Raw genomic sequence first — 16,744 nt, 5'->3', positions numbered from 1 at the left:
CACATCATCTGCAACAGATATTGCAGAATGAGCAAGACAAATTAATCTAATTTTTAAGTATAGTTGACTTTAATGCTAGTTATTATTGCATTTTCAGCAGATGGAAAGCTGTCATTTTTTTCCATTAAACAATAGAAACAAAACCAGTAATTTTTTTCCATTAACAGTGAGTACAGTCTTAAAAATGTGAACTCTCCAACTCTAAGTTAAGACCTAGGAGACTGAGAGAGAAGGAATAAAAGGATACCTGTTTTCAATTTTTCTAATTTTTTTCTCTTTGAATAGTTTAACTATACTATTCCTGAATTTTAGCCTTATCTTGCTCCGCAGACTCAAAAAAATGGGCTAAAGAAACAAAAATTTCCATGTCAGTTCAAGGTCAGTGTTGCCTCAGTAGTAGTTAGCTCAAAGCTCCATCCAGCCTGGCCTTTAACACTTCCAGGGATGGGGAATCCATGACTTCTCTGGGCAGTCTGTTCCAGTGCCTCTCCACTCTCACAGCAAGGAGTTTCTTACTTAAACCTAATCTAAACCTTCCCTCATTTAGTTTTTTAAACTTCCCTCTTGTCCTGTTGTTATATGCCCTTGTAAAATGTCCCTCTCCAGCCCCCTTTGAAGTCCCCTTGAGGTACTGAAATGTGCTCTAAAGCCTCCCTGGAGCATTCCCTTCTTCAGGCTCAACAAGCTCAGCTCTCCCAGCCTGTCTTCATAGGAGAGGTGCTCCAGCCCTTTGGTCATCTATAACAAACACTATATCCAGACTCAGAGGGGACAGTTATATCAATGTCTGTATCTATCAAAGGTAAATTTGATAAAAACTTCACATATGCAGTAACAGCACAACCAAATTCACAGGAAATATCAGAAGACCAATGTACAAGTCAGACATATACTGCACATGTGAAGGCCCCTGGTGAAGAATGTCTGAAAGAAGCATCTTAGAGTGATTGTTTCTTGTTGGCTTTATTTTACTAGAGGGAGAGCATTTCACTTTTTAGATAGATGACAACAGCAAACCACATCTGCTAGAGGACTTCAGAAGGTAACCCACAAGTAAATTGAGTTTTTAAGAACTACAGTCCCTTCTTATCTCAGCCATTCTATGAACTAACTCAAAAAGTAGGGAAAAAACCCCAACCAGAAACAATTTTACAAAGGCCTGTGGAACAAATATATGCATAAGAAAGCACAGGGCTATGTGTCACAGCTTCCAAACATGGCTATTACCTGCATGATATTACAGCATGTTCTAATTGTTCTGTACAGTGATGCACAAAACCCTGCTATGTTGTAACCAAATGAGAACTTTAAGTAACTCCTTATAGAAAAGCTGTTCTGTCATTGAGCTATTAGGTGACTACATTCACTGTAAAAAATTCCTATAAGGCAAAATATGAATACCTTATTCCTATAAAGTAAAATAGGAAGAAAAAAGGGGGAACACACATAAGATATTTAAATCAGCTGTCTAAAGTGAAACATTTGAAAAGAAGCAAAGCAATTATCATTAAGATTCCTGTATCTACTTGCAGAATTCTATGTATGGCTTTGCCAAATAGGGAATCTGGAGATGAAATGAAGAAATTCATCACCAAATGAAGGAAAAGCCACACATCAGAACCAGTCTACAGGACAGCTGAACATCAGTTAGATGCAGGAATCCAAAGAACCTTTTACTCTGTGCGAGGAAAGTCAAACCTGAAGAAACACATATTTATGTGGTTCAACCATTTTTTAAATTTTCAAGATAACCACTTAATCAGCTATTTAAAAAGTAGTTTTAATTCAGGAAGTCCTTCCTAACATCACTGTTGACCACAGAAAAAGAGTTGTATAAGATGGACAAAAGTTAGGCTTGGAAAGACAGGCTGCAGATCCCAAGCAAACTGCCACTCAGGCCTAACCCAGGAATAGAAGAATCCTAAGAGTCTAAAAAGATGCAGTGTTCTGGCCTATTGAGCATCTTGGAATGTTAGAGAGACAAAAAAAAAAAAAAAAAAAGAAAACACCCAAAAAACCCCCAAAACAAACAAACAAAAAACCCAAAGGAAAAAAAATTCTACAACATGAGACTGAATCTGTCAAAACCACTTCAGACACTACCACAACTGGCCACTGCCACTTCCTGTAAAAAACAATTTGCTAGGAGTGGACATGGGCTCATTTGCCTCCCTTTCTGCTCTGTATTGAAATTTCACCAACCATACAGTTATTTCAAATCACAGATCAAATGAAAAGGAAGAATAACAACTAACTAGGTTTATCTAGGATCAATGCTTCCCTTCCTTGAACTTCTGAAAAACTAAGAAAAATCAGAGTTATAGACAAAACTGTTTATTTGAAGGCAAGTCATTTTAAAGCAGGTGAAGTTCTGGGAACTCAGCCTATGAATGTCATTTCATACTAACACTCTTTCCTAACAGACACAATGTATATAGCAAAGTACCACAGCAAAAGTACTCTGAAAAGACTCAATGTGTTTTCTTTTTGCAACTTACTAGTTTAAATGTACCTGTCAACAGGCACAAAAAAGAATTCTAAAATACTGTTGTTATGAGAGCTTATCTGCATACATTTTCATGTTTTTTCAGACATGTAACTTTCATGTCATGGATTGGAAACTGAAATTACCATGGCATTTTTATTAAAATATTCTGCTTCTACAGCAGACTCAATAATGGAATGTAAGATCACCATTCAGTCAGATCTTCTTTTAAAGCAATAACTTTGAAACAGAAGAAATGCAAATAAATGTAGCCACACTGTAGGCACTATTGAACAGTCATATACAGCAAGAGGAACCACCTGAAACATTTCTGAACAGGCCATGTTTTCACACACAGGCTGAATGCTACTGGTGCAGTGTTCTGAACTCATGTATGTCAAGACCACTAAACATTTCTGGGTAGCTCTTGAGCTATAACAGAATGCTCAACTGAGCAGAATTAATCTAACATTCATCTTTTGAACACAAATCTCATGCAAACATTGTTACCCTATGCTTGAATATATTGTGTTGAACAAGTTTACTGAAACAGTTTACTTTTCTTTTTATACTCCTAAATGTGGATCTCCTACAAAAAGGAACATGCCCCAGGACTTTCAGCTGTTGCAATAAATGTATTAGTAATGAAGGCTACCCTTTTAAATTAGAGACAGGAACAGACCAATTACATAATTATTGGCTCAAAAATAATAAAAAAAAGGCAAGCAAATTTACTTACCCATCATATTTATAAATATTAACTTCAAATAAGTTGTCCTTAGCATGGTTAGCATGTTCAGTTACTGTGAAGAAATAAGCACATGAAAATTTATTATTAAAAACTACTATAAAGGTATATATAATATAGAATTATAAAAATAAATTCATTAATAACCATGATTGTATTACCAATGTGACTATAAAACAGCCTGTCCATAAGATGTGTCTCAAAAGATTTTTGCCAGGGAAAAAATTAAGGAGACATACATAGTGCATATGGAAAAAATATTTCAGTAAAAACTGTGCAAATGATCTATTAGTTTTAACAGTGAAACTGAAAAAGAGAAGAAAGGCAGAATCTTTTATTTAGAGCTCAAATAGCTCAAGACCACAAGAAGTTTTATTTTAGTAAGCAGGAACCTGATAGAAGGTTGTTTTCTAAGTAAAGCATAGGTAGCCAGATAAATGGCATTCTCTACCATTTTCTTTCATTTCCTTAATGAGAAAAGGTAACTAACAAAAAGAACTTCAGCTACTCAGGATTGTTTTTGAGTTCATGCTGTGCTTATTAAGAAATTAAAGTACTCATTACTCACCAACAACATCAGTGGATATAGAAGCCAGACTGAAGAGTGGAGCAACTTTCTGTTCATAAATCCTCTTGCCTTGTCTTTTTCCTCCAAAGGGATTAATATACACAAGCAGCTGCTTTGGTCTAGACTCTGCAGTAAGGAAAACCATAGTGCACTGCTTTTGTACACAAACCGAAAAATTCATCAAGCCATACAAACCCAACCTATTAACAGAGCAAACACAGCCTAATAGACCTGTAACTCTTTAACAAAGAGCTATAAAAACCTGCTTCATCTGCTCTCTTTATTATACTGGTATCAACAGTATTGAACAAATTGTTAGTAAGACAGCAGATGAAATTCAGAATCATTTCTACTTCCTATCTCACATTGTTACTTGCCATTCTTGCAGTACTTTCCCACTACACAAGTTACTTTAATTACATGAGTATTATGGGCACAGAAGACAAAAAGGGCAGCAACAACAAAGCCACTTGTAAGTGAAGCATACATAAAAATACTTTTACATAAATTTAAATTCTTTTTTTTTTTTTAATAACATGGTTAAAATCCATTTCCTTTCAGTGATCAAGTCACACTAAGAATGCCTCACAAAACTACACGCTGCACAGTAAGTGCTTGTCCTACAGTGTCAGTTGCCGTAAAGTGTTACCCCTTCCCCCCTCCAAAAGCACCTTTGATATTACTATCTCAAATTTGTCCAAACAGTTATGGATTTACACTATAAAAATTAAAACAACTATTACACCTCTGTATTAACAGAGATACAAAACAGTAATGCTTGGTGCACCTGAGAGACTTCCTTTTTCATAGAGCAGACAAAAACATTAACATATTTCCTCAAATGGCATTCTAGATTATTAGTTTAAAAGGAAAAAATATCAGATTATTACATCAGCATACTTTTACAACAAATTCACCCAAGCTAGATAGACTGAGTGGTTTAAATCTGCTGTACACTCAAAGCACTCTTCTGCCCATCTGAGAAAATACTCCCTTTCCTGAAAGAATTTGTTACCAATAAAATGAACGACTGCATTCAAATGAATTGACTGCTCAGGCCACATTTCTCACAGGCGTACTGAATGGGTGCACAAACGCCATTTTTTGAAAGAAACAGATGTACTTTGTGTAATGTATACAAAACAAAAACTTTAAGAATGCTTCCATTGCCCGTTCAGAACAGTTTTTCTAAAATACTCATTTTTATTCTGTAAGCTTTAAGTATTTGCTCAAGTCCCAGTGTAGGTGTACTTGTATGCAACCCATTCTCCAGCTCTGTATCTCAGATGGGCCTCAGACCTACCCTGTAGGGAGCTCATCCCTAATCCCAGCTCCAGCTGTTCCACTCCAGCCTCCCTGCATGGATGCAATTACTGTATCTCACCTGTAAATTGGACCTGTATCCATCCCTATCCCTGCTCAGATACAGTGGGACCCTGGTCAGCAAGGCACTGCCTCTGCTGTGATCACCCTTGACCTCCTTTCTGTCAGTTACTCTGCTCCTGCTGCTTCTTGACATCTTTCAAGGTTAATGCCTTCAAAATTGCTTTTAACCTCCCATGAAGTAGATGTCCAAGAGTCTCAGAAATTACTAATGGGAACTCTTCTTACATAGAACACATTTTCTTGATGACAGAGTCTAGAAAGGTGAAACACACCCATAAATCTTCCAATTGCTACAGTCCTTGACCTCAAATCTCTAGAGTACCTTAAATCCCTGAGCTCACATCTGCCCGTTACTTTTTCCAAAGCTACAATAATTTCAAGCCTATGCTAAGCTTCCAATGTGACTTTATTTTGTGAAAACAATTTATATCTGGGCAAAATTGTATGACACAAACAGTCTTGACTGATTAAAGCACTCAGTAAAACTTAGTGAACACATAAGATAAAGTAGTGATAAGGAAACACTTCAACTCTTGGCTTCCTCAATTTTTGAGCATAAGCTGCTCTTAAGAGTTAAAAAAAGCAGATATTTCAAAATAACATTGATTGATGTACAAGCCTCCAAAATGATGGTGCAAATGTTCATAGTTTATTCCAACTTACTCTGCATTTCAAGTAGTTCCTTCAGTGCCTGTGTCCACTGATTACATAAGTGCTCATCACCACACCAGAACATCGCAGCACTGCACCGCCAGCGGTGATTTCGGGCTTTCTTCACAAAATGCACTATTTAAATTCAAAAAAACAGCAAACAAACAAAAAAAACCCAACATAATGAGATGGTTCTGTGAAACGAAAACTGCATTTCAGAAAGATCTCCAAAATACTGACCTGTAATTAACCTCCACTACACACTTCTACAAATGACAGAAGCATTCAGAGTATGACCAGCATATTTGTCGAGTCCAAATGAAAACATAAATGAAAACACTCGCTAACAAGCAGACACCCAAACAAAGACTTCTTTTTAAAGAAGCCACATCTCATCAACTTATTATAGACATACTTGTTCAGAAGTTCACTGAGCTTACATATTATCTGTATTAAAGTCTGCAATATCTACATAAAAAGCCACAAGCTTAAGAAGATAAGCCATGCTGACATCAATTCTCATGTAACCAACAGGGTGAATTTATTCTATAAAGCTGAAATTTGAGAAAAAAATATTTTGTTTTCTTATGGATTAAGACCTTATACTTACACTTCATATACAGTATCTCAAATCACTCTTACTAGATAACTAAAGGTGAGGAAAGTACAGCATAAAATTCTGGCATGACATCTTTTTAGCATAGAAGTCATCACTCTTTTCCTAAATCAGACACATATTCCTGGCACTTTGTTTTAAGAATGCAGTCAATAATACAAAGTAACTTTCATGCACACATCCTGATGGTTAGGGGTAATTTAAAAACATTTAGGACTCATTCTTTCACCCTCTCTCGATTTTCTGGTCAAGAAGTAGAAAGCAGGCGTCCTGAAGCAGTCATTCAGCAGCAAAAAGACTCCAGGGTGAACATTCAGACATTAGTTTTAAATTCACTAAAAAATAGCTAAACACAGCATGTGATCTTAAATGATCACATGTGATCTTAAATGATCTTTCCAAATAAGGATCTTTAAATATAAACCAACAGATTTTTGGTGGGGTTTCTTTTGTTTGTTTTTTGTGGGACTTTTGCTTTGGTTTATTTCAGTTTGGGATTTTCCTGGGGATTTTTGTAAAAATTTTTTTTGGGGGGGGGGGGGTGGGGGTCTTTTATGGTGGTTTTTTCAGGTGTTGTTTTTGTTTTCTTTGGCTTTTTTTTTGGTTTTTTGGATATGGAGTTTTTTTCAACACACCATTTCTGTTAAAAAACCTCCAAAACTTTGACAATTCCTTTTGAGTCTGCCTTAAACTATCTTCACAGAATGGCAAGCACAAGCATCCAGAGACTTATTTGCCTTACCTGTGAAAGCATGTAGCTTTGCCATTTTTTGCCATCTGCCAATGTTACGTTGTTTCTTGTTAAACTCAGTTTCCTCTACAGCAATGATCTCAGAGATGGGTACAACACAGTTTTCTGTATGAACACAAGATCTTACATGTTAGAATCTTCAAACATCACCTGAATGATTATTTGTATACCTAATATGATACAGACATATGATTAGAGCACTTGTTCAATAAGCACAACCAAGAGCATAACTAGAAATTTTCTGAATTGTCTTTAGTCAAAGCACATAATCCATTACCACCTACCAACTACCCAAAACAGTATTTTAAATGCCTACGACTTCTCAGAAAATAAGGTATTTCATGTATAAAAATATTTCTGCATGAAGCCAAAATCCAGCAACATTGATTTCAGAGTAATTAAACTGCCCCGTCTGTGAGGTCTAGTCCAGATACTTGACAGGGAACAGCACAAGCTATTTCAAAGAATGTGCAACTAAATCTAGAGCACAGACTACAAAGGCTATTTGTTATTGTCAAGTAAGTATCTGGCTTATGAAAGAAGGGCATTCATATGAATTCTTAAGATTTTAAATCCCACTAAGCTTTTAAAGTTTAGTATCTCTTAAGAAGAGAATTCCAGATGTTATGTTTATGTGCTGTGAAATATTTTCCTCGCATCAATTTCAAACCTACTGTTTTTCAGAATTAAAGGCCTCTTGTTCTCAGACTATGAAATAATTTCCTCCAACCTCATTCTCTTTTCTCCTATAGTTCCTAAACATCATCTCAGACTTCTTAACTCCTCTCAAATTGAACACTTTTGTCTCATTTTCATTACTGATTTCAACACAGTTCTGTTGTTACTTCATCTCAAAAAAGTGAAACTTATAATGTATGCTTTGTATTTATGTACAAGCAAGTACCCTCCATATGCATACACCTGTATAAAAGATTTATATTATTATAATAATATAGTCTTATGTAAATAATCTCTTATATAATAGGAATTATAATATACTTGCTTCTCTCACGTACAAAGGGAGTGATATCAAGATATTTGACACATAAAATACAGACAATGATACCATTGTTACCAGGGTTTATTCTACATTTCATTTTCCTCACTGTCTTGCAGCAGTACAGTGGAAGTGGTGAGGAATGTAAAATGAGTGAAAAGTTTCCCTGACCTCTTCACAGTCATGACTGCAATTCATTTGCCACTAATTCACTTTGATTATTTTTTCCCATCCTATTTAATTGGTTTAGTCAAAAGAGTCTTTACATATCATCACATGTACTTACAATTTGTGACTACTCACTTAAGGGGTTTTGGTATTTGACATGATTTATACCCATTTCGTAATTTTATCTTCCCTGAATTTTTTACCATGATTCAAAAGAAATGTAGCCTTCAAACTTTACTCTGAGGTCATTTAGGAATCTGGCTGTATTTCACAGCTTATAATAATTATATTTACTGTACTCAAGGCACAACAGGGAAGTGCAGCAGTCACATAATGTTGTTATAAAGATCCAAGAGCTGAGATAAACTCTGAGATGTATGATTCTGTATGTACTTACTGTATATACACAGTATATACAGTAAGCACATACTAAGACTATATCTAGTACTGGACAGTGACAGTTATTTCATCTTCCTATCAGATACAAGATCTGCTAATATGATTAACCTACACATTTATCCAAAGAAAAGAAATACAGAACAGAGATGGAACAATAAAGGAAAGGAAGTACATTCTTTAATCTTCCTTTTCCAAAACTGCTTCTACTTATTTTTCTACTGGCTCTGCCACTGATCCATATGTCAAAATATGAAAAAAAGCTTGTTGCATCTATGAAGATTGCATTCAAATGGTAATTTGTTTTGTTACTCCTCAAAGATATGCTATAAAACTTAGAAACTATATATAGATCACAATTTAAATGACAGTGCTCTAACTAACATTTTTGGAAATAGCTGTACATGGTGCATACTTATTAGTATGTATGCTGGGAGCAGCAAGTGAAGTAATTATCTTATTAGGCATTTTTATATAATAAAGATGTCCAACTGAACAGATAGCTAATCGATTTTAAAGTACTTCCAAATCTGTATCACTGAAAGCATTTCTTTGGAGTGTATACCTCAGCACACATTACACAGCTTATATTAACCTTGAAACTACTTATAAGCTCTCCTAATTTGGTGTTCCCCCTCTGATAGCTGCATGACTGTATTTATTTTCCAGCAAATCTCTTCAGAGACATGGCAAAAAAAAGCAAAAAGTAAATATTCTTAATTTATATGTATTTTTTTAATCTTATGGCACCGGAGTTACAAATCTGAAAAACAGATTCCTGAAAAACAGAAGGGGAAAAAACCAAAGGAACAAAAGTGAAGAACAGATCCCACTCTCCATCTGTAAACCTTTGGCTTTGGTGAAAGTCTGGGGAGTTTCTGTTCTGAGTATACCAGCTCTGTCGATTATACCCCTCAGTACTACACAGCACCATAAAAGCACCAAGCAACTCCACTGTCCTGACAGCACGCTGCAATCTTGAGCAGTCAGAAATCACACACTACTGAACCCAGTAATTGCAGATGGCCAGAAAGATGCAGAGTTGTCTCAAATAACATGTGTATTCAGAACATTCCCTACTGCTTGTAACAACAAATTCTAACGTGCTTGAATAGAACTCAAGAATTTCCATCAGTCCAAATATCTCTATCACTGTTTGACTTAGTGCTACACAGAATATTGTTTCATCACATTGCAAACCAACTACTTAGTCCCAGCCCATCCCCTTTTCCCTGAAAGGAGGAAGCTTTCAATGTGAAGCAGAGACCTTCAGTACGAGCACAACAGTCCAGTTCCCAGGAACACAATGCCCTCATCTGCCATTTAGTCACCAAAACCTGCCCCACAAAATATAGTACTAACCCAGCCTCTCTTGAAGCTTCACATATTACACAGCTTCACTAATTATAGTCCTTTCCCACAGCTACTTTTGGAGCATTTACCCCTATTATCAAGTAGAATGAGACATTTATTTCACTGACATAGCATAAAGGTGTTCACTCAAAGGTCTTCACCTTGATGTGCTTCTCCCAAAACATGGAAAACCTTATTGCCACATTAACAAAACACACACACACACAAAAAGTTACTTACTCCAGTACTACAAGATCAACATTAATGAAAAAAGGTTGAAATATGGGCTCAGACAATATCAAATGAAGAACTTTACTTGGCTCAGTCCAATCTATTCAACCAAGCAGCACAGAACAGCTTCTAGACAAAATTTTCACCATTGTCAATGGTTAGCATATTAGAGACAGAGAGCTGACCATCCACAGAAGGTGGACAAAAGGGTATGGCAAAGAAAGGAGTAAAAAGTTAAAAAGCCAAACAAAATACACAGTAAACAGGTGACAGTCTTCTCAGCACTCTGGCTGGGCCAGTCATTACTCAATCTGGGTCACAGTGCTCTTAATCTTAACATTCTTCCTAAAAGCAAACTGATAAATCAGCGGAATGCTGGATTAGACGCACACTACTTTTCCCACATTAAGCAAGTGGGAGAGGGGGAAAAAAACACCTCACAGAAACAAAACCAAGGTAAGCACATTAACAGTGGGCTTTCTTTGTGCAAAATGCAGCCAGCAGTTGGGAAGTGTGTTTTTCTGCGTTAAGAAAAGATTTTTGGTGTGTCATGGCTGTCTGCCACTCCCACAGAACACTTTCTGAGTCTATGAGCACTCACTCACAACTCCAGTCAAGACTTGTTCATTCATCATTGCCAGCTACATATCCTACAGACCAAACTTCCCCCTCACAAATGTGTCAGCTCAAGGCAACCTAGACCCACGCACAAGCACAAAAATGTTGCTGATCACAGCATTTGGTTAATTCTTAAAACTCAGCTGAGGCCCAAAGATGCAGCAGCATTTAGAATGAATTTAAACTATTAGCATATTCTCATGACTTAAACATATCAACAATGAAAAAGCTGGGATATAGGTTTAAAGAAAAAGTGTAGTTTCAGTCACTTTGAAAACTAACTTGCTGTTAGAGCCCACATGAAGGGTCAAGCTTTAAGATTTCAGATTTAAGATTTGCCTTCACCTAAAAGCAAGAGAACAGGAATACTTTCTATCAGAAGGTACATGGTATTATACCAATCATGCACTATAGAAAGCTGTGTTTAATAAACACAGAGTAAGAGAAGGTAGGATATTGAGCAGAATTACTGACAATTCACATCCTAAAGGAGGGGGAAGAAAAAAGGTATCACAATTGATTTAAATCCTGTGGAGGAGTCACAAACATCCAAAGACCATGATTTCACCATGTACAGCCATGTACAAGGAAATTTCCCTATTTTATTTTAAAGTAAATCTTCAAGTACTTTGTAAACCAACAGACCAGTTTCTACTATGATCACACAGCTACTTCACATCACATAAATCTGAATCAAAGCACAGCAATTTGAGCTTGGGTCAACTTGAATATTTACATCATACTATTGAATGTCTTCCCACTGTTTCTTCCGCATTTCCAAATAAAATCTTTCCTGCTCAACTACGAATATTTCAATTATAAAGCAGGGAGTAAGATGCACTTATTCACCTTAAGGAGGGGGTACAACCCAGCAGAAAGGTGTATGCTAAAGAACATGTATTGTTTAATGGAGTGTATTTGAATAATGTATCTCCCAGAAAACAACACATTCCAAAGAGGCAATGCCAGCTGCAGCAACTGCTCCCCACATCCTCCCTGTGTGATGCAGTTGTGGCATTGCCTACAGAGAAACGTGGTTCACATTTCTGCACACGCCCGCTGCCAGCTGGGAACGACTGATGACAAATGACCTTGACCACGGATGTGCCAACACTCTGCAGGCACCAGGTGCTGGACAGACCTTGCTGCCAAGCTGGCCCACCCTCTGCTAAGTATCCTGTTTATCAAACTGAGCTTTCTTTAGAATCCACCAGAATGACAGCAGTGCTGTGAACACCAGTACTGAGGTTTCCTCAGGCGGTTGTTTTGGGAAGGACACATGGAAGAGAATTCTGAAATACAAAGGCTAAAAGAAAGCACACACTGTAAGTGAATGCATAGAGCTGAGGGTCTAGTTTGGTCAGCCCCTTCATGTTTGTACTTAAGCAAAAAAAAAAAAAAATCCTAGAAAAATGATAGGAGAATCTCATTCTGCTTTTGCAATGCTTTTAGTACCAGGCACAATAAAACTTTAGCCAATGCTTCTGAAATACCTCTAAGTATATATGTACAATATACACTCTGCTATGAATTTGGTACAAAAAGTTTTATCATGTGTTATTTGAGAAAAACCTGACTCAGCCATCAACATGAGGGAAATAATAAAACAATTTAGCTGACCAACTTTGCATATGCTATTTATGATTCATGACTGAATCTTGTGGAAAAATGCAACAAGGTTGAAAAATATAGCTCATCCAAAAAAATTAAAGATGAAGGCATCCCTAGGAAAAAAAGATGCACAGCTGAAAGTAACAGAGAAACACATGAAAATTTACAGGTCAAGGTTTTCCATGTAAGTTCAAACATGTCTAACCATCAAAGAACAGGAAACAGGAACCTGATTACGCTGAAGAGAGAACTTTAAACTATGATGCTGTTAAATAAAGTCTAACAGTAGGAAATTTTATTTCAGAATTTAAAAATACACCATGAGTTGAACAAACATTTGATGTTTTTGTTGTTGTTGGTATCTTCCAAATAACGGCATTAAAAAGAATTGTCCTGAATTAATACTTCTGCATTTTGACAGAATAGGATTTAAATACACACACACACATATATATATACATATACATGTATGCATATAAATATCACTGTACAGAGATGAGAAAATAGAAGAATCTCCCCATAGTCTCTAAAACTACATGTATTTTCCTGGAAAACAGGACAAAGTGTGTGTTGTTTCCTATCTGTTCCTGATTTTGGATGCAACAGGGAAAGGTGAACATTTTAACACCTCTACACCTAGCTACGGTTCTAGTTCTGTACATGTCAGGGTCTGAAAACCTTGAAAAAACATATACGAAACAATTTTCATTTATATACCAAAATTCAAGACAGTAATAAATGCTCTGAAAATAAGCAGGCTGAGTTTTTACAGTTTAAAGACAACTGGTTCACTGTAATAGCTACCTACTAAACAAGAAATATAGCACTTTTATACTCCATAATTTAGTCTGGATTTAGACACAATGTAGTCATGTAGTCAAAGGCTAAATGGTAGAAAGATACCAATCTTGGTCAAGCAACTCTTCCGAAATTATAGGCTTCTAACTAACCACCTTCCATATTATTAAGTTTATTTATATATTGTCATGTATGCTGCTCATATTTCCAAAATAATTGTAGAGAGCACAATGAATCATCATTGGTCTTAAAAAGAGCTTGGAGACAACAGGGCAATAATACAGAAATATGAGGAAATTAAAGCTCAAATGCAGGGAACACATGAATTAATGAGTGTGTAAAGAAGAGAAGGTACATTATCTATTGCATTGAGCCCCACATAAATTATACCTGTGCCTCCAGAACACCTAGGCATTTCTTTTTCTTCTCTTTTCTCTTGTCATTTCACATGATGTTTTCCAAAATATTGTGAATAGCTGTGCTACAAGACAGAGGCTGCACTCTAACCACACTTGCCTCTTACAGCATCTCCAGCTGGGTACTGCTCCAGAAACTGCCTCATCTCTAACTCATATTTAACTCTAATTTACTGTGTCCCACTGTCCTTCCACCACTCCCAGAATTCTGACATTGGGAACATGCTTCAGAGCAGCTGCATACACTGTTTGGTCTACCAGGAGCAAGTCAAGAAAACTTACAACTTAAAAAAGTAGTAAGAATTCACAACTGCAAGCAGCTGTAAACTTTAGAGTGCTCATGAGAGAGCTGGTGTGAATCTGTGGCACTCGTGCTTGGTCTACAGGAATTCATCAGACAGGAGAATGGCACTGCCCTTGAACTTGCTCTAGCCAACACATCAGTCTCCTAGTGACTTTGCAAAGGCATTTTTAGAAGGATTGCACACAATTCTACCAAATTATCCCCAAAGTAAGGGCTAGGTTACCTAGTGGGAGCAATTATCCCAAAAGGCCTTGAAACTTTCTATTTTAAATTTAAGATCCAGGTACCTTTATCTAGACTAATTTTATATCATTTTGAAAAGTATACGGCCTATTTTTCACAACAATGTTTTAAGTTCAGCAGAATCAAAGAATCAATTTGTCCTTAAAGTCTAAAGTTCCTTTAACTGAGAAAAGTTTAGGAATTTTTGATTACTTTTTTCATCAGTATTATTGATGAACATTAGATTATGTCAAACTACTTGCACAATAGCAAGGGAAGGATAACAAACTCTATTTTTGTATTATGAATAAGAACGGTTGTACTTAAAACATAAACAAATCTCAGTTATGTAAATTGTCGCACCAAATTCTTAAAATTCTTGAGTTCTCTTTCTCCTTTTTCCCTCACCTTCCTGAAAAAAGCCTCAGGCCAATAGGATATTATGATAAAATCTGAAAAATATTTAACGAAGCTACATGGTAAGAATGGAAGTACCATTTAACTATTTAAGTTTGGGGACTTGCCAGGGATTAGAAACATCTATATTCAAACATCTATATAAAGCTTCTAGTCAGCCCTTCTATTATTAGTGTCTGTCTCAGATCCTGCAACCTCTAAAGTGGGGATGACAGCAGTTTTCAACTCTAGAGCAGCTGCTGTGAAAAAAACGACACTACACATTTTCAAATGTTCCCAGGCCTTTTTAATATGGCTACATTAACAATGGGAATAATTACTATATAAAACCACTGAAGTCAAAGACCCTGAAAAAATACCTGTCAAAAGTACAGTAGAAAGTCTGATATGCAAACATCCTCACAAGTTAATCTGATTTTTTTCAGGTATTTTCATCAGTGACCTCTCAGACTGGCAGTTTTGTTCATTCACACTATGCTAACTGCACAAAAGGGGAACTATAGAAATCCTTGTTACCACACTGCAAACTAGTAGCCTGTATTAAATATTTCCAAACCAGTAAATCTCAAAAGTTTAACTTGCTTTGTAAAATTTCCACTAAACCCCTGGGAAAGCTAAGAGTTTTCAAAAAAGCTCAAAACAACCCCAACCCAAATAACAAAAGTAGTCATTGCCCGAGACACTGACCCAGTATGAAAGTGTTTTTAACCACAAGCCTTGTTGTAACTAAAAAAAACCAAAATTGCTTTTAAGGTTTTTTAAGTCTCTTATGTACTTCTAGGGCTACTTTAAATACATTACAAACTATATGCTTCTCCGTACTCGCGGCGCCAAGAAACAACGTGTTTCAGCCGAACAGATGTGTGTTGTGCCCGGACAGGTGCGTTCCCGGTGCCACCGGCGGCACGCTGGGCACGGATGCTCGGCCGGGCTGCTCCGCGACACGGGCTGCGCTCTCCCACAGGGGCTGCGGCTCAGCGAGAGCAGCTCTCGGCTTTGTCTGGGAAGGCACAGCCCGATCAGCGCCCAGCACAGCCGGCGGTCTGTCTGCGCCCTGCCGAGCACGGTCCCGCCTGCATCTCCCCGCTCCGAGCGCCCTGCCCGGCCCCGTGTGGGACCGGGCCACCCTCCGCCCTCGGTCGGATTCCGAACCCGGAGGCGCCGCACAGGCGCCCGAGGGCAGGAAGCGCTCACGCCGGCAGAGCTCTCCGGACGCTCAGCGAGCCCCGGGCGCGGAGACTCCGCCGCGGGCGCCGGGGCAGCGCCGGCCGCAGGCCGCCCCCGCCGGCACCCGCGCCGCGGCACCGGGGACGCGGCGGACGCCCTTCCTTCCCCCGCCGCCGAGGGCAGGCGCCTCCCGGGGGCCCCGGCCCGCCCCAGGCCGCGGCAGGTGCGCCCCGGCCCCCGCCCGCCCCACTCACCGCCAGCGCGGCGCGGCGGGCGGGGGTCGCGCCAGGCCAGCCGCCCCCGCTCCTCGTCTAAGGTGACCTCCCAGGAGCGCCGCCCCAGCCCCAGCGAGGACACGAGCCGGGGCCGGCGGCCGCCGGGGAGCCGCTCCATGGCCGCCGAGAGCCCGGCCCGCCGCAGCCGCTACCGCATGGCCCGGCAGAGCGGGCGGGCGCCGCGGGGCGAGCCCAGCAGCTGCTAACGGCGCCCCCGGCCCGCCGCTACCCCGGCTGGCCCGGGCGGGGCGGGCCCGGCGTCAGCGCTACGCCAGCGCCGCGGGGCGGGGCCGCGGCTCCGGGGCGGCGGCGGCTCCCGGATCGGGGCCGGGGCCGGGGCAGCGGGTCCGCCTTGTCTTCTCGGCCCGCTGGAGAGACACGTGCCCTACGGCCCACGCCAAGCCCCCAGCTCCGGGCAGAGACACCGGGGCTGACACCCCGGTGTACGGGCTTGGATTGCTTTCGTGGGTTTTTTTGCGGGGCGGCGAAGCACCTGTGTCAGTGAGGGTGGACTCTTCCCTCTTTCCCTTTAGACAGTTAAAGTGCAATGAGTGCATACAAATGTC

General features: G+C 39.1%; 1 protein-coding gene across 1 annotated transcript in view; it reads right to left on the bottom strand.

Moving 5' to 3' along the window:
* The window catches only part of CERK (ceramide kinase), a 40,442-nt gene extending 24,146 nt beyond the window's left edge, over window positions 1-16,296 (bottom strand). The window contains exons 1-5 of the mRNA XM_058023589.1: window positions 16,158-16,296; window positions 7,197-7,310; window positions 5,851-5,973; window positions 3,802-3,927; window positions 3,225-3,288 (exon numbers count right to left, since the gene is read on the bottom strand). Coding sequence (XP_057879572.1) covers window positions 3,225-3,288; window positions 3,802-3,927; window positions 5,851-5,973; window positions 7,197-7,310; window positions 16,158-16,296 — 566 coding nt within the window. The remainder of the gene's footprint in view (window positions 1-3,224; window positions 3,289-3,801; window positions 3,928-5,850; window positions 5,974-7,196; window positions 7,311-16,157) is intronic.
* Window positions 16,297-16,744: the final 448 nt, after the last annotated feature.

Source organism: Melospiza georgiana, chromosome 4 (genome assembly GCF_028018845.1).
Source record: "Melospiza georgiana isolate bMelGeo1 chromosome 4, bMelGeo1.pri, whole genome shotgun sequence".
NCBI classification, from domain to species: Eukaryota; Metazoa; Chordata; class Aves; order Passeriformes; family Passerellidae; genus Melospiza; species Melospiza georgiana.
Note: the sequence above shows the minus strand (reverse complement) of the source record. Positions and strands in the feature narration are given on the sequence as shown.